General features: G+C 37.5%; 2 protein-coding genes across 5 annotated transcripts; one reads left to right on the forward strand and one right to left on the reverse strand.

Annotated features, from left to right (window-relative positions):
- The first annotated feature begins 4,696 nt into the window (after nucleotides 1-4,696).
- On the forward strand, nucleotides 4,697-12,058 carry LOC107777754 (peptide chain release factor 1, mitochondrial). 4 transcript variants are annotated; one of them, XR_012706553.1, is made up of 3 exons: nucleotides 4,697-6,099; nucleotides 6,193-6,350; nucleotides 11,837-12,058. XR_012706553.1 is itself a non-coding variant. In XM_016597886.2 (2 exons), exon 1 carries the CDS (start codon nucleotides 4,798-4,800, stop codon nucleotides 6,073-6,075), a length of 1,278 nt encoding a protein of 425 aa, XP_016453372.1. In that variant the 5' UTR covers nucleotides 4,697-4,797; the 3' UTR covers nucleotides 6,076-6,099; nucleotides 6,193-6,437. The 4 variants fall into 4 exon arrangements, 1 of the variants encoding a protein (XP_016453372.1); XR_001646258.2 differs by lacking the exon at nucleotides 11,837-12,058 and adding an exon at nucleotides 7,151-7,514; XR_001646259.2 differs by lacking the exon at nucleotides 11,837-12,058 and adding an exon at nucleotides 7,157-7,514.
- On the reverse strand, nucleotides 8,023-9,812 carry LOC107777742 (uncharacterized). The gene is made up of 4 exons (XM_075247443.1): nucleotides 9,542-9,812; nucleotides 8,790-9,449; nucleotides 8,583-8,701; nucleotides 8,023-8,484 (listed from the first exon to the last, which is right to left on the reverse strand). The coding sequence occupies exons 1-4, from the start codon at nucleotides 9,810-9,812 to the stop codon at nucleotides 8,023-8,025; spliced, it is 1,512 nt and encodes a 503-aa protein (XP_075103544.1).
- Nucleotides 12,059-17,572: the final 5,514 nt, after the last annotated feature.

Here is a 17,572-nt window from a genome sequence, read left to right on the forward strand (position 1 = left end):
TCCTGAAATGAGCTAAGTAAAAGGTTTATATATGATGAAGTGTTTATCCTATTAGTGGTTCAGGAGTTATGGTGAAATTCTTGTACTGTCGTGTATTGGCATGTTAGGTGCAGTGAGCGGCATGGGAATTGGAAGTTGAGGATCAAGGTTGCGATTCGGTGTTGACGAGAATGTCACGAGCTCGGATGAGCAGGAAATAATTAAGATGTTTAGAGTAAGCTGGTATTGTCTTCAACGTCACCTGAGACCGGTGTCATGTGTAAGAGGTTTTGTGTACTGATTTGTGGACTTTCGATTCGCTTTACAACATTGTATAGCTGGTGGTATGGATGTGCAGTCTTTGTTACCTGGTGCGGAAGGTCGTGGGAGTGTATCCCACGGGAAGATTGTATAAGTGTGACATGTAGTCACTTGATTGATTAAAGATTGAAACCAAGTATGGAGATTTTGGTACCATCGCTAATGTGAGAGTTTAGGCCTGAAAGGCGCTCTATTCAGTTGGTTGTGAGTTGTGGAAGTTTGTTCCGGATTCGATAGTTGCTCTTGCGTGTCATGGGAAGAGGGTCATTGTGGATCCTTGAGAGCTTATTTGCCAAGCATGGTATAATCAAAATCGGTTTGAGGTCCGTTGAGGGGTCCAAATGTAGATGTTTACTCTACACCAGCCTGGGTGTGTTCATTCAGCATAGCATTCCTTATGAAAGAGTATTCGGAGGTTGGATGTTAATTCCGTCGTCAGCTATTTCATATAATACTCTACTGTGTCGTGTGGGTTGTGAGGCGATTTGATTATTCGCACTCGTATTGAGATTCTGTGTAATTGTGGTGTTATATGAGCAGAATTGCTCTCGAGATACATGTCATTTATCGCACCTTAGTCGTGCTTGAGTTTTGTAGCATATCGCACTATTTGTCTCCCCAGGGATGGTATTATGCACTTGACGTGCTTGTGGTCGACATTCGGGTATTTTGCAGGCATGAGCATTCTAGCTCGGTAAGTATTTCCTTACAGATTATTATGTGTGGATCGGGTGGAACGTCACCACGGGTATGCTGTTTGGATCGGGTGGCACGCTGCCACTGGTATCATGGTTGGATCGGGTTGCACGCCGCAACGGTATCATGTGTGGATTGGGTTGCACGCCGCAATAGAGGGATGTGGAGTACAGTTCCCCATATCTATTCTAGTGTGTTTTGTTCCTCATTTTCTGAGGAAGGTTCATGACATCTTTTCAGTTGTTTAATTAGTTATGTGGGTTGAGTAGTTCTTTCCAGAGTTCATTCTTCCTTATGTATCACATTCGAGTTTGTAGCTTGGTGGCACATTGTGGCATCATGCGAGACTTTTGGTAGTGTTTGAGGTGGCTTATTGCCTAAGAATCTTGTACTGGGTGAGACGAGATTATTGGACTTGAAATTAGTGTGACCAGATTTATATAAGGTGCATTAAAGAGAAGATATCGTTATTCAGTTCAGAGTAAGGTAATGGTTATTGTCAGGAGGAGAGACTCCACGAATCGTTTATTCGGCAGGTAGTTATGAGTGTTACCCATGTTTTTCGTCATGGCAGTATTGCGAGAGTTGGAACAGTACTTATAGGTATCATGAGGTGTGTTGTGGGCACCAGATTCATGAAATTGCAACTATTATGGTCCGGGGATATTATTATGGTTATGTGAATTATGCGGTGCAAGGTGTGAATTCAGCAAGGGTATACTATCATGTTTTAGTACGGAGTCTGGTGATTGATACGGTGTTCGTGTGTTAGAATCTGGTATCGTGGAGAATTTCATATGTTGCAATTTGGCTCTAAGGCTTATTTGACTAAATAAAAGAGAGGAATTTCATACTGGCTCGAGCTAATGTGACCAACTGAGTTGTGATAGCCCGGTTAGGTGCACGAGGTATTAAATAGTAATTTTGGACAACTCAGAAATAGTTCTTAGGACGATCGAGGATGAACGTATGTTTAAGTGGGAGAGAATGTAACGACCCGATCTGTCATTTTGAGTTCTAGCGCGTCATTCTGCGGTTTGAGGCAATGAGTAGCTTCACTTCGGATATTATGACTTGTACATGTGGTCGGAATTAAAATTCGGGAAGTTCGGAGTTGGTTTGGAGAGAAAATTCTAATTTCAGAAGCTTTAAGTTAGAGGAATTAACTAAGGGTTGATTTTGAGCAAACGGCCTCGGAATCGGGATTTGAAGGTTCCAACAGTTTTGTATGATGATTTTGGACTTGGGCGTATGTCCAAATCGGGTTTTGGATGACCCAGGAGTATTTCGATGCTTATTACGGAAGGTTGGCATTTGGAATAATTTCATAAATTTAGGTTGAAGTGCATTTCAATGTTATCGATGTCCGTTTGGAATTTCAAGTCTGAGAATAGCTCCGTATGATAATTCTGGCCTTAGGAGCGCGTCCAGAAGTGGATTTGGAGGTCCGTAGGTCATTTGGCGAAAGTTGGAAATTTGGATAATTTTGAGAAGTTTGATCGGGAGTAGACTTTTTGATATCAGGGTCGGATTCCGATTTCGGAAGTTAGAGTAGGTCTGTAATGTCAATTATGACTTATGTGCAAAATTTGAGGTCAATCGGACGTGATTTGATAAGTTTCGGCATCGATTGTAGAAGGTTGAAATTTCAAAGTTCATTAAGCTTGAATTGGAGGGTGATTCGTAGTTTCGATATTGTTTGGCGTGATTTGAGGCCTCGACTAAGTTCGTAATGTGTTTTGGTATGTGTTTGTATAATTAATTGAGGTACCGAGGGCCTCGAGTGGATTCCAGATGGTAAACAGATCGAGTTTGGGCTTGAAGGAATGTTGGAGCTACTATTATCTGGTAAAACCGCACCTGCGAGGTTTTGGCCGCAGGTGCGGAGCCGCAAAAGCGGCCAGGAGGTCGCAGAAGCAAAGTCCGCCGGTGCGGACCATTTGCCGCAGAAGCGAATGCGCACCTGCGGTGGGATTTGGCACAGAAGCGGGCTGGGCAGCTGGGGGACCTCCGCAGAAGCGGAACTTTTTGCCACACCTGCAATACCGCAGAAGCGGTCCACTGAGCGTAGGTACGAAGGTCGCCTGGTCAGAATACATAAGTTAGCCAAATCGGGTTTTGTCTCATTTCACCTATTTTCTCTCGTTGAAGCCGGCCTTGGGGGCGATTTTTGGAGTGCCATTTTGTCATCCTTCATGAGGTAAGTGATCCCCACACATTGTGAGTTAAACACATAGTTTATATATAGATTTAAGCATGGAAATTTGTAGAAATTTAGGGTTTTGAAGAAAAACCTAGAAATTGGTATTTTTAGATTTTGACCACGAAGTTTATCATGAAATTGAGAATGAATTATATATTTTAGTTCGTAATGCTATGGGTAGTGTTTATCTTTGAAAAGTTTTGGAATCCGGGCACGTGGGCCCGAGGGTTGCTTTATCGATTCTTCGAGCGGAGTTGAAAATTGTTATAAATTGATTTACAATTAGCGTTTGAGTATGTATTTATTGATTTACACATTGATTGACTAGTTTTAGAGCGTTGGGCATCAGTTTGAGTTGTTGGAAAGGCTTGGGAGCCGGTTATGGAATTTCGGAGCGAGGTAAGTCTCCTTTCTAACTTTGTAAGAGGGAATTAACCCCATAGGTGAATTGCTTTAATATGTTCTTCTATTTGTGGGGGATACATACGTACGGGGTGACGAGAGTCCATGCATAGCTACTATTATGCTTATGTTCGGGTCCTTAACTTCATATGTGCCGTGTAAATGTTAAGGACATGGCATCCTTCACTTCATGTGTGCGGTGTAAATGTTAAGGACATAATGTCCTTAACTTGTATTTGCACCTTCTGTTGTTAAATTTTAGGACCTCATGTTCTTAACTTCATATGTGCAGTGTAAATGTTAAGGACATAGTGTCCTTAACTTCATGTGTGTAGTGTAAATGTTAAGGACATAATGTCCTTAACTTTATGAGTGTTGTGTAAATATTAAGGATAAAGTGTCATGTATTTGCACCTTCCGCTGTTAAATTTTAGGACATCATGTTCTTAACTTCATATGTGAAGTCTAAATGTTAAGGACATTGCGTCATTAACTTCATGTGTGCAATGTAAATGTTAAGGACATAATGTCCTTAACTTGTATTTGCACCTTCTGTTGTTAAACTTTAGGACCTCATGTCCTTAACTTCATATGTGCAGTGTAAATGTCAAGGACATGGTGTCCTTAACATCATGTGTGCAGTGTAAATGTTAAGGACATAGTGTTCTTGACTTTATGACTGTTGTGTAAATATTAAGGACATGGTGTCCTTAACTTCATGAATGATATGTAAATATTAAGGACAAAGCGTCCTGTATTTGGACCTTCCGTTGTTAAACTTTAGGACATCATGTCCTTAACTTAATATATACAGTGTAAATGTTAAGGACATGGCGTCTTTAACTTCATGTGTGTAGTGTAAATGTTAAGGACACTATGTCCTTAATACTTACACAACACTCATGAAGAAAGGGTAACAACATCTTTTCGTATTAATTTTAATAGAGTAGTGACTATTTTTGCTCAGCATTAAAAATACTAAATAAAAACTAAATACCATGTTAAAAAATGGCTATCTCACGCCATTTCTACCATCTTGAACCAGCATGCTTTAACGCTAATAACTTGGATTGGGCTGACCTATTCGGCCCATCTCTATTTCAAACTATTGTCTCTGCTGGGAAGAGCAGTCAGAAAAGAGGGCAGAATAGGAGGGTTCTGAAACAACAATTGTAAAGAAAGAAAAGATTCATAGAATGAGGAGGAATGGTAACCTGACCATCCTTGGATCAATAAAATCTTGGAAGTCACTGTTGGATCTAAAGAGGAAGGACCAAATATCAACTGCTGCACTCTCTACATCGAGCAGAAGAAGAATCCCAACTGTTTTCAATCTTGTTCGTTTATATTCTACAGAAGAGCTGCAGCAGCCTCAATTATCTGTTGACCTAATTAAAATGATGGAACAAAGATTATCATCAATTGAGAACAGAAATCTTCATCTTCAGCGTTTTCTAAATCAGCCAGAGTTAACACCTTCTGAATATTCAACTGCCAACAAAGAGCTCAAGAAACTCAGAGATTCAGTACATCTCATAACCGAGTTAAGGGCAAAACAGAAGGAGATTCAGGAACTGAAATCGGTAATTTCCGAATGCCAAGATGACAAGGACATGCAGAAGATGGCTTCTGAGGAATTGAGTGAAGCCACAGAAGGAGAAAAAGAATTGCAGCTTCTCCTTCTAAAATCATTACTACCCAAAGACGATGCTGACGAGAGGGACTCCATTCTCGAAGTGAGGGCAGGAACTGGAGGGGAAGAAGCTTCTTTGTTTGCAATGGACATATTCAAAATGTACGAAAAATATTCTGCGAAGAAAGGTTGGAAATACGAGGTTCTAGAAATAGCTGAGTCTGATCTTAAAGGATACAAAGAAGCTATTGCCTCTATATCTGGATCTGGTGTGTACGGGAAACTAAAATTCGAGAGTGGAATTCACAGAGTTCAGCGAGTGCCCGTGACAGAGAAAGGTGGACGCGTTCACACCAGTGCTGTCTCCGTTGCAATTCTACCGCAGGCAGATCAGTTAGATGTGAAATTGAGGAATGAAGATTTGAGAATTGATACTTACAGGTCAGGAGGATCAGGAGGTCAGCATGCGAATACCACAAACAGTGCTGTGAGAATCACTCACGTGCCATCGGGGATAACTGTTTCCATACAAGACGAGCGATCCCAGCATATGAACAAGGCCAAAGCACTAAAAATATTGTGTGCAAAACTATATGAAATCGAGCGACTCAGATTTCAGTCGAGTAGATCAAAACTTCGATTAGAGCAGATTGGCAGTGGGGACAGATCTGAACGGATCCGCACCTATAACTTCCCTCAAGGACGGGTTACTGATCACCGTGTTGGCATTACAACTCATTCCATAGATGATGTTATGCAGGGAGAGGATTTGGATACTTTCATTGATGCTCTCCTTTTGCGGGAGGAAATGGACGCGATTGCATCCTTCAGCTCCACCTAATGTTAGCTGTCAGCAATCTCACTGGTTAGTGGTGGTGGGATTGTGCATTGTTAAATTGTTGTTTCCATTGTGCTTCAAACTGTTAATTAGAGCAACAATTTTTTTTTTCCGATGAAGCTACCTGTCAAATACTTTAGATGGAGGGAAGTTTTTTAGGTAGGGAAGCTGGAAATAAATGAAGTGCATGCTATGTGCGCGGCAGGTCCTTTTATTTCTTTTCCTTGGTTCAGCCTCCAGATTGGGCTAGAAGATCATCTTCTTGACTTTGTGTTCATGTGAGTACATTTCAACTCATTCATTTGTCGTTTACACCAGAACATGTTTATTTGTTAGTATATACTTATGTTGGTTACCTGCTCTTATACCTAAAAGAGGTTATCATCTGCTATATCCTTGAATCTGAGTGCTAAGAGTTGTTGAAGTTTTGATGTTCAATCAGTTTTCTTTCTTGCTTATAATTTTGGGAAGAGTACTGCAATCAGTCTTTAAAGTGTTTGATATGCAGTTCTATGTCTATCTCTTGTGAAACTTTTTTGTGAGGAACGGAACAAAGGGAAAAATGATATACAGACTGCTAGTTTGGAGAATGAGGGTGTGGTTCTTACACATGCTGAATCATTTTAGTATGTACTTCTGTTAATTGTTTGATTCTGGTTTATCCATTAGTCATTCCACTGAGTTTTTCCTTTTTGGTCAATGATAGATTCTTGAAATTTTCTGTGCTATGAATGTAGTCATCCAATACTAGTAATTCGCCTAGGCTTTTGGCTGGAAAATTTGTCAAATCTTAACGTGAATACAGGCACCAGAAGACGAAAGTTCAACTGAACTCCATGACTGCTAGTCAATCAATTTTGAGTGTTCCTCCAAGGAATAAAGAGAAATAAGTAGGACAAAGTTTAATCTATCATCTGTTGTCTTGAACCCTGTTCTACCGGTCTAAAGTAACTCGAGAAAAGTTGAGAATGCTAAAATCTTAGGCTTTTCTAGTGATGGGAATTGCTTAAGAAATATTTAAAGTCAAAAGATATCCATCAGGGGGAATTCAAAGTTTCTAAAACAGAGTTCATTCTAGTTACAGGGTCGCCAGAAGGTAGGAGCTTTTTCCAGGAGAGAAAGATTGAGGGTTTGGAGCAGCTTCTCGAGTGTCCGTTGATTCAACCTATGGCATGAGAAGATGGCAAACTAAAATCAAGGATAAGTTTGATATCAAAGAGATCTAAATTCATCGAGCACTGCAAAAGTATGTGCAATCGAGTAGTTTCTGACAATATACCATACTAGAATAGTCCAGTTAACTCCATTCACTTGCTTGCGATTTTTTAAGTATTTGAGACTTGACTCTCGTTACAAGAAAATGAGCAACTAAGAGAGATGATGTGGATTCATTGTTAGACACCATAGAGGTTCTTGTAAGAAGAACAAGGACATACTTTTTGCTCTTTTTGATCTGTTATATGGCTACTAGCACAGTCCTTTGTGCTTAAGATATATAAGATTGTTAACCTTCTCAAAAGAAAAGAAGATGAGCAACTAAGAGAGCTGCAGATGGAAAAAGAGTTCTTCTCTTTCATCAATATAAAAAGAGGGAGCAACATTCTTTGAACACACTATCTCACTGTAAAAATATAACTTGCAAATTCTAATTTGTTAATCATCCATGCTTGATCAAACATCAAAACATGTCAAGACAATTCAATCTAGCCCAGTGATTTTAAGAGCGAGAAGCGCAAAAAAGCGACAAGGGCTCGCCTCGCTTCAAAAGCGAAGCGCAATTCTTAAAAAACATAATGTAAACCTTGCAAAGACACAATTTAAAATTATAAATAATCAAAAAGTTCAATTTATAAACTTAAAAGTAGGTACTAGGTACCACCAAATCCTCCACAAACCATAGGACACGCAAAATCAAAGCTACTAAATTACTAGAATCAACATCTTATTCTTCTACTCTTCTTGTTCTTCTTCAAGATTGTCAAAATCTTGAATTCCTCTATTATCTTCATATTGCTCGTCATCTTCTTCTTCCCCCTCCTCTTCCTCTTCATGATCACTTTCATCTTCATCAATTAGGGATAGGGATCGACTTGTAGTAGCCACACTTTTTCCCTTCCTAATCGAGCTTGAACTTGAAGTATTCCCCCTTAGACCATAAGGATTCTCCCCAACTCCACTAGCAACCGCAACATCACCCCAAGTGAAATTAGAGTCGCCTTCAAATACTTCTTCATCTTCACAATTTTCGGGGACTCCGGTTAGCCACTCATTATCCTCATCAATATTGTCCAAAATAATTGGATCAATTAGATTGCGGTGGTTGTAGCGACGCCTCAATGCTCTATTGTATTTTATGAACACTAGAATATGGAGGCGCTTCAAGGTTAGTCGATTCCTCTTATTTGTATGAATCTGCAAACAAGATGTGTCAACTAATTAGTAGGAGTTGGGACAATTGAGATATAATTTACTTTATCTCAAAACACGAAATAATTCTTTTTATTTCTAACGTGTTCAAAAACGCCCCAGTTCCTTTTACATCCGGATGAGCTACAAGTTAAACTTAGAACTTTGATGGCGAAAGTCTGTAAATCCGGAGTCTCTACACCATATTGGTCCCACCACTCAACTATAGAAGTGAAAAAAATATTCAAGAGTTAATAAGTATAAAGAATACATTAAAGTTAAAGCTATAAAATATAAAAGCACTTGGTCACCTGGCGACTTCGTCTTTCTTTGTTTAATAGCAAGTCGGGGCTTAAAAAGTCCCTCAGCTGCCTTGTAAATAGCAAGTTGATCTACTATCTTTTTTTGCAAGTCTTCATCTGGGGTCAACTTGATAACAACCTCATGGAATCCTGTCCACACTTCTCTAGCCAATGAATTATTCTCATGCTGATCATAAAAGAGTGACGGGTTCAGAATAAGTCCAGCTGCATGCAAAGGTCTATGAAGTTGCTCACTCCATCTTGCATCAATGATCTGAAAGACCTTTGCATATTTCTGCTCATCAGTGAATGATGCTTGAATAGCCTCCTTAGCCCTTTCTATAGCTTCATAGAGGTAGCACATTGGTGGTTTTTGCTTCCCATCCACCAAACAGAGTACTTTAACCAAAGGGCCACCAATTTTAAGAGCATGAATGACATTATTCCAAAAAGAATAAGAAAGAATAATGCGTGTAACATCTTTCCCCGCACTTTCCTTTACAAATTTACTCTTGCTCCATTCCTCTGAAGTGAACAACTTTCTCAAATTGGATTTTTGCAAGTGGATACTATGCAAAGTCAAGAAAGCAGTGGCGAACCTTGTCTTGCCCGGTTTCACCAATTTTTTTGTCTGATGAATCTTCTCATCATATTCAATAACAAGGGCCGCTGAGAAATATAAGAATGTACCCTAACGCCCTGGCCAAAAACTGTAGAGAAGGGTTTTTCCTTGAAAATGTCCCCGAATATTAAGTTGATACAATGAGCCGCACATGGAGTCCAATAGAGATTCTTGTACGCTCCTTCCACCATGCCACCCGCTTTCACATTTTCACTCGCATTATCAGTGACCACTTGAACAACTTTGCTTGGGCCAATCTTTTCAATGGTGTTCTGAAACAATGTGAACATTTTGATGTGGTCAGTGGATGAGTCGCTAGCATCAGTGGACTCAAAAAACAAACTTCCCTTGGGAGAATTCACCAACACATTAATAATCATTTTCCTAGTTCTTGTCGTCCACTTATCCATCATAATGGAGCAGCCATACTTGTTCCACACAACTTTATGTTCCTTCACAATTTTATTAGTCTCCTCCACTTCCTTATTTAGATAAGGACCTCTGATTTCATGATAAGTGGGAGGCTTCATTCCAGGTCCGTATTGACCAACGACCTCAATAAAGTCTCCAAAAGTGTCAGTATAGTTGACACAATTGAAGGGGAGCCCATCATCATAGACCCATCGTGCAAAAGCTCTAACTGAACGATAGCAATTTTTTGTACATCTTTTCCACCGCTCTTTCCTTCCGGCTTCTTTGGGAAATAGCAATCTATAGGACCTTTAGTCCTACTCGTACCCGTCGATCCATGGCTTGAAGAGATTGCATCTCTTCCCTGTTTTGTTGGAAGTGACAATTCTTCAATATCATCATCATCGTCATCAAGATTGGTCACCAATGGTTGATGACTCATTTGATTTTTTTGCTCCTTCTTCTTTTCAACAAAATTCTTTATTTCATCCCTCACCTCCGGTGGGCATTTCGGACAACTTGTGACGTTTCTATCGCCACCAATAAGATGAAATTTAAAGCGATAAATTCTACCCGTTGTAATCTTGTTACAAAACTTGCATACAACATTTGTATTCTTCTCATTAACTCTATCGCCATATCGCCAAGCCGGGTCTTTATCTTTCGATCTTTGAGACATTTTGAAATCCCTATTAAGATATAAGAAAATACATAATCAAATAAACTGAAAATACATATAATATATATAATAATTAATTTTATAAACCGAAATACACATTAAAAAAATCAAATAAACTAAAATATAACATATATAATTTTCTAAAATGAAATACATATAAAATTAATCAAATAAACTGAAAACATAACATATATATAATAATTAATTTTATAAACTAAAATATAAATAAGAAGAATAAAAGGGGAAAAAAAAATAGAATCTGGACGGGTTAGAGATAAAAGGAAGAAGAAGAAGAAGACGCAGAAGTCTGAACAGTGTGCAAACTGGACTGTCAGAGATAAACAAAGAAGAAGGAAGAAAGAAGGAAAAAAAAAAAAAAAAAAGCAGAATCTGGACGGGAACAAGAAGAAAGAAAGAAGAAAGAAAAAAAAGAGAAGAAGAAAGGAGAAGAAGAAAATTACCAGGACTGGTCAGCAATGTCGATGAAATTGAACCCTAGGCTTTGGTCGACGTCGATTGAAGAAGAAAGAAGAAGAAATGGTCAGTTTTTGTCGATTTAGGGTCTGTTTTGTATAATAAAAAAACAGACCCAAAGTTTTTTTATTTTAAAAAAGGGCCCTCTGCCCTTTTTTAACGGAAGCGATCGCTTCATCGATTCCTCCATTGAAGCGTGCGCTTCCCTCGGTCGAGTCGCCTCAGGCAGCTAGAAGCGACACTGGGTCGCGTCGCGTCGCTTCGCGCTTAAAGCGACGAAGCGATCGCTTTTCTAAACACTGATCTAGCCTCACTTCAATGTAAGGGATGGATAAATTTTCCGTCACTGTTTTGAACATCTTTCAGATCTCCTCTGAAAATCACGTTGTAGAAGATAGAAAAGAGTTCGTCTCTTCTAAGGCGTGTGGTTCATTGGAGGTGTGAGACGTTTTGTGGTGAGATTGATGATATTATAGGTGTACTCTTGAGAAACTCTTTTTAATCAGAGGAACAAATGCTTCTTCATATTAGGTTCAAGGGTTTGAATATATGAAACCTTTGTTTTAACAATACTGTTCTGTAGGATCTGTTGGTAACAACAACAACAACAACATACCCAGTATTATCCTACACCATGGGGTATGGGGAGGGTAGTGTGTACGTAGACCTTACCCCTACCTTGTGAGGACAGAGAGGATGTTTCCAATAAACTGTAGGATCTGTTGGTAAGACTCGTATATATGAACAAAATTCTTTAAGGAGCCAGTTTGCCGTTCAAGGGCCAACTAATGTATATTTCATGCTGTATGGATTGCCTCTATCAATAATACATTTCTGAAGTGACTAACATAATACCAAGTTCATGTGTAGAGTTTGAAGCAGCAAGTACAAGGTATACACGATTTGATTGATCTTGCTGGCAGAGTGATATTTTCAAATATGCAGTCCAAGAAGACAAATTGATGGGGCATAGCACTTTTTTCCCTGTTATATCCATTTTTAAGTGTCTTTCTGTTTCAACCTCTTCTGTTTATTATGTTTAAAATATAACAAAAAAAATTTAGCTCTCAGTAATTGAACTTTGCTTTGCACAGAACTCAGAAGCAACAAATTCTATTATTCTTTTGTCTGCATTAATGGCATTGCACTGTACCTAGTAGCCATAGTAGATAAACAAATATGGTTTTGATCACTTCACTAGTTGATGCTGAGTCTACACTCCACATATATAAGCAAGTAATTCACCGGTAAGAGAGACGATATCCTGAAATGATGTATATAATTGCCATATGAAGGGATTACATTATACAAGCAAGAAGGAAAGTAGAGGGTTGGCTCCAAACGGGATTTCTCCAGTCTTAATAAAATAGTATTAGTAGTTATATATTATTCTCTAAAATGACAAGATATACATCCCAAATTCCGGAAATAAAACATATATGTATTGATATCCAAAGTCGTCATTTTGATCATTTCGTGTTCTTTAATCAAGTAGCTAGCAATTTATTTCCAAAACGTCAATAAGCTAGGCTTGAGCAAATAAAGTATAAGGTATATAATACCACATGAGAATGAATTGGAAAGAAAAGATACATCATTTGAACGAATGCTTTAACGATCAATACACATTTAGAACTGTCAAATTACTACTACTATATAGAAGCCGCTTGGGAAGCAGGTCAGGGTCGTCATACCTGCTTGCTGATCAGGGGACACTTTTGTCATTTCAAGATGATTTTGCTTTAGGGATATTGTACTAGATTGTTTTATGTGTGTACTTTGTCTGTATTTGACAAAAGAACCAGATAATTACTTTACTACATGTGGGTCCCATAACTGCTTGCGCCTACTCTATATGCAGCCTTTTGAATTTTTGACAGCCACATGACTGTTTTACTGACAGTTTATTTTCTCTCTCAGTCTTAGCTATTTTGGCAAGCACATGACTATTTCGTTGTGTCCAACAATACATATCAAAGTTAGTACAGGGATTGTGAGGAACAATTATGTTAACTCTGTTATAAATTCTTTGCTATACAACTTTGTTTGATACTATAATAAATTGTAGTAATACATTGCGATCGTTTTTCTTTCAGTTCACGATCTGCTCGCCTAAAAATAGTAGCCCAATAAATTCTATTTCATCTTTTAAGATCAACAAAGAAAATTCGATCTCAAGTCTTATTATTTTGTATGGATTTCTATACAAATTTATTTGGCTGAAACTGTGAGAGTATATGAAAGAAAATATGTTTAGTATTCTAGAAGATAAATTAATTATTTTCAGCGCAAAACTTGAATTTTAACTGAATTTCTATGCCAAAACTAACATTCAATAATATATGACTAATGTATCATTTCGGATGAAGATGAGAATCAACTCTTATCGTAGAAAACTCATTAATTTAGTTAGTTGATCATATAAGGTTTAAATTTCAGCAAACAAAATCCTAATATTATTACTCCATCCGTTTCAAAAAGAATGAACCTATTCTTTGACCATATATTTTGTAAATAGTGTTAAATATTTTGAGTCGTTAACTATTGTGACTTAAATTACTTTTTTACTTAGTTTTTAAATATGTAAGTTTTATTTCAAACAACTTAAAGAATTTATGTCCAAATTCACATTAAAAATTAGTCAATTTATTTCGAAATGCTTCAAACAAATTGAAACAAAGGGTGTATGAGTTTTCTTGTTCCAAAAGAAGAAAGTCATACTTGGTATCGTTTTTCTGATTTTGTTAAACTTGAAGTATAAATATAGATGTATGGATAAAGCAAATAGATTTATTTAAGTTTAGCAATAGAAAGCTTTTTATGAAGACGTCAATTCGAAGGTATCCAACGAAATTGTAGCGGTGAACACGTCGAGCTTCTAAACCAAATGTGTTGTGACCCTTTCGTTGTCATTTGAGGGTGCTAATCTTTGCACTAATACTGTGTAGTACTTGGATGTCCAAAAGTGAAGTAGTTATATTTAGTAGACAAATTGACATTTTATTAGTAGTAATTATTAATATATTAAATTTTAATTATTTAAAACCATAGACAGGTTTTATGTTATGCATCGTATATCTTAATTTTAATATGAATAAACAAACAATTGATAATTAACATAATAGTTTTCTTATTATCATATTTATCTTACTATAATTCACATAAAATTTGGTAGCAAACCAAAATATCTTAATTGCTTTAACTTGAGAATCTTTTCGACGAAAAATGTCACAATTCATTGCAATCAGATATTAATTAAAAAATATTTCACGTTAAATTTGACTTTACAATTCTAACCGTCAGTGAACTTATCGCACAAAGGTAGATTTCACATGAAGCCCCAGTTATTACAGTTACGCAAAAACCAGTCTTACTTGAAAATTTGAGATAACATAACAAAATCATATTCTTCTTTTACTATCCTGGGCCAAAAACATATTTGGTTTTTATATATTTGAGATGTAATTATAAATGAGAAACTCTAAAAACTTTAATACCTTAATTTTTTTCCTAAAAATGTATCTGCATTTTACGAGTACAATAAAAAGTAAAACACAAATTATTGGGCCCGTGCAATTGCATCTAGTATTTATACAAGCCCACAAGTTTCATCTAAACAGAGGGAGAAAACGAGTGCATGAAATTAAAATACGACGTAATTTGTACAACACTTCGCAAAATTTGATAGAAACCCAACCCTTTTTAGATCAATCACAAATTCTATTGGATCAGCTCAAGTAGGTGATATGCAAACAAAGAATTTTAAATTTGATTATAATGAATAAACATGCCTTCATGATATTTTGACTAAGAAATACATATTCTACGTTTCAAATATGATGCAAACCTTTATTTTTCCTTTCACATATTACGTCACAAAACTAAATTTAGTATACAAATAAAGAATATCTTTCATTTTGTACTATCATATAAATATAAATATTTTATCAAACAACCGCCAACAACATATATAAACTATGTGACTGCTACCAATTAGGCTGGAAAGAAGACAGTAAGCGCCGGATAAAGTGACTTACTTGAATGGTGAGCTATCCTATAAGACTAAGAAGCCGGGAGAGAAGGATAACCTCTTTGAAAAGGACAGAGCCGCTTGGCCGCTACTTACACATCTGGAGTTTCGGATTGAACTAGGAAACATAATTAAAGGGCAACGAAGGCCCTTAGATAGGACTTCATCTATGAATAGAAGAGATTTTCTTTCTAGTAGAGCTCATCACGACCATCATAACCTAACTCCAGGACTGCTACGGGCACTGATCCTTCTATTCAAAGTTTCCTTTCTCTTCTTGAATGTAGTTTGTCCTACAGCTCACTAAAGTGAAGGTTATTCAGTAGTGTAAGCAAGTCACTCTTAATCCTATAGTGAATTCAGATATACTGCGCTAGGAGATAATGAAAGTCATCTAGCTCATCTAACTCAATAGGCTACTGGTGCTTATTATGTTCCCAATCTATGAAAGAAGAGTTGAATTCTCCGAAAAAAGATTCGCCGAACAGAGAATAAGCTGTAAATCTTAGTTCTCGAAAGCGAGTGAATCTGTCTTCCTTATGGCTCTTTCTTCCCTTTGCTTTGGTTGTGTTGAACCGCGGTTAAACACATAGAAAGGGTTGTTTAGCTAATAGTAATAGTTCAAGCGGGTAGCAGTCTGAAAGCGAATGAGCTAACTAATATATAAGTATATAGAGCTGAGCGAGTAAGCAAGAAGAATATATTGACCATACATGCATTCCCCTTCTTTCATCACCATCGAAAGCGCTTTGTCCCGCCTATAAAAAAGTCCCCACCCATCTCTCTTACTTCAGAGAGCCGCTAAATAATGAAGTTCGGCATCTGCTTGAGCAGGAAGAAGAAAGGTTTGATCCGCTCGGTTTAGATAATTTTCATGGGCTAATAAGACGGTGTCTAGAATGGCAGCCAACTATCTTTCCGTAGGGATTATCATTTCCTGTCTGGCTCTCAAAGACTCAATATCAGAGGAAGTTCTTTTGCAAATTAGTCCCGCATTAGTATCTGAATTAGTCGAATAAAATTCTAATATAATAGAGTAAGGTTCAAGGCTCACTATCATAGGCAGATATAAAGTCCTATCTTGTAGTTACAGATGAAATAGATTTATCTTTCTCTTTGAGATCCAGTAGATGTTGAAGGTGCAGTTGGCTTCCATCGAGTAGATTTTGTTCTCTATTGTATTCCTTTTGCCTTCCCATCCTTATGTTGGCTTCGCTTCCACTGATCAAGTGAGAAAACAAGTCAGAAATTCTTTTCATTGAGATTGGAACAAAACTGATTTGGTTCAAAGAATTTCAACGCCAAGGTTCATTTTTTATTGAGCCCTAAGTCTCGCATGAAGAATTCTTGTTGCATCTTTATGATGAGATCTTAAATGATAAAATTGGACTAAACAAAAAGTGGAAGCTTATTATAAAGAAAAAGGGCTTGAACTCTCAGCTGATTCAACTCAAGCTTTTAGCTCTTCTTCTACTCTTCCTAACGCAACTCAGTGTCTTAAAAAAGTTTCTTTACCAGCAAGGGTCGGGATCAACTACTCTGCCATTCCTTTATTGACTGGTCTAATAAAAGAAAGATTTTTTAGAATCCTTTAAATCGTAAATAAAACGAGCCGAAACGTTTTAGCATTCAGAATGCTCTTATGTGTAGGATTCAATTCCAGTATAAAGATCTTCAATAATTCCAATTCCTAGAAAGCCTAGAAGTACTCTTCCTCTGGTGGACCCAGACTCTCTCTTATTAGACTTCTAAGTTCATACCAGATCCATGCCTATCTACACTAATAATTCATGAATTAATCCCAATCTCTGCGTTAACAAGGACGAGTATGGATGGATTTTGCTGTGGAGTTAAAAGAGAGACACAAGCATCCTTATTTTATAGAGGGGCTGAACAAGTCTACCTCCATTAACAAAAACAATGGAATACAGTGGAAGGGTACTTTATTCCGATATCTCCCCCCGAGGATGAGTTAGACTTCCCTATCCTTAAGGATAAAATAAGATCTCTTGCTTTGCCCACAAGCCCTACTAGCGTAGCAAGTCTGGTCGTGTCACGCCCAAAACTCGGGGAGTGCGACCGGTGCTCAACCGAGTGAATCCGGCCGAGCAAGCCTGTTAGATTTTCTTCTACCCAAACTCATCCATGAATAAAGAAGAGATGTACTCCATTAATCAAACTTTCAAAAGATTTCATTAACAACTCCCATTTCATATTCATTAGCAACTTCATTCATAATTTTTAAATTATTACAAGTTTGTAGATATAATAAAAATATTATTTTCCAAATACCAATATTTCTAGTTCAATTCTCCACATCAAACACTACCCACAATCTGTCTACGGAGCCTCTAAGTATAATAGAAGAGTAATATAAAAATGCCGGCAACAAGACCCCGGCTATACCTCAAAACACAATACATGAGAAATAAAAGATACTTGACCCCAAAATGAAGTGGGGCTCACCAAATCAGCTGAAAAGAGTGTACTGCTATCACTAATCAATGCCGCCTACTGTAGAACTACCTGCATCTATTAAAGATGCAGCGCCCCCGGCAAAAGGGACGTTAGTACCG

This window comes from Nicotiana tabacum, chromosome 24 (genome assembly GCF_000715075.1).
Source record: "Nicotiana tabacum cultivar K326 chromosome 24, ASM71507v2, whole genome shotgun sequence".
Taxonomy (NCBI): domain Eukaryota; kingdom Viridiplantae; phylum Streptophyta; class Magnoliopsida; order Solanales; family Solanaceae; genus Nicotiana; species Nicotiana tabacum.

Bases quoted from the DNA above. Each gene is read 5' to 3' on its own strand.
- LOC107777754 (XM_016597886.2), top strand. From the start codon at position 4,798: ATGAGGAGGAATGGTAACCTGACCATCCTTGGATCAATAAAATCTTGG.
- LOC107777742 (XM_075247443.1), bottom strand. From the start codon at position 9,812: ATGGATAAGTGGACGACAAGAACTAGGAAAATGATTATTAATGTGTTG. The intron at 9,450-9,541 runs GTATCAACTTAA...TATATTTCTCAG, and splicing joins GACTCCATGTGCGGCTCATT to CGGCCCTTGTTATTGAATAT. The intron at 8,485-8,582 runs GTTAGAAATAAA...TCTTGTTTGCAG, and splicing joins ACTGGGGCGTTTTTGAACAC to ATTCATACAAATAAGAGGAA.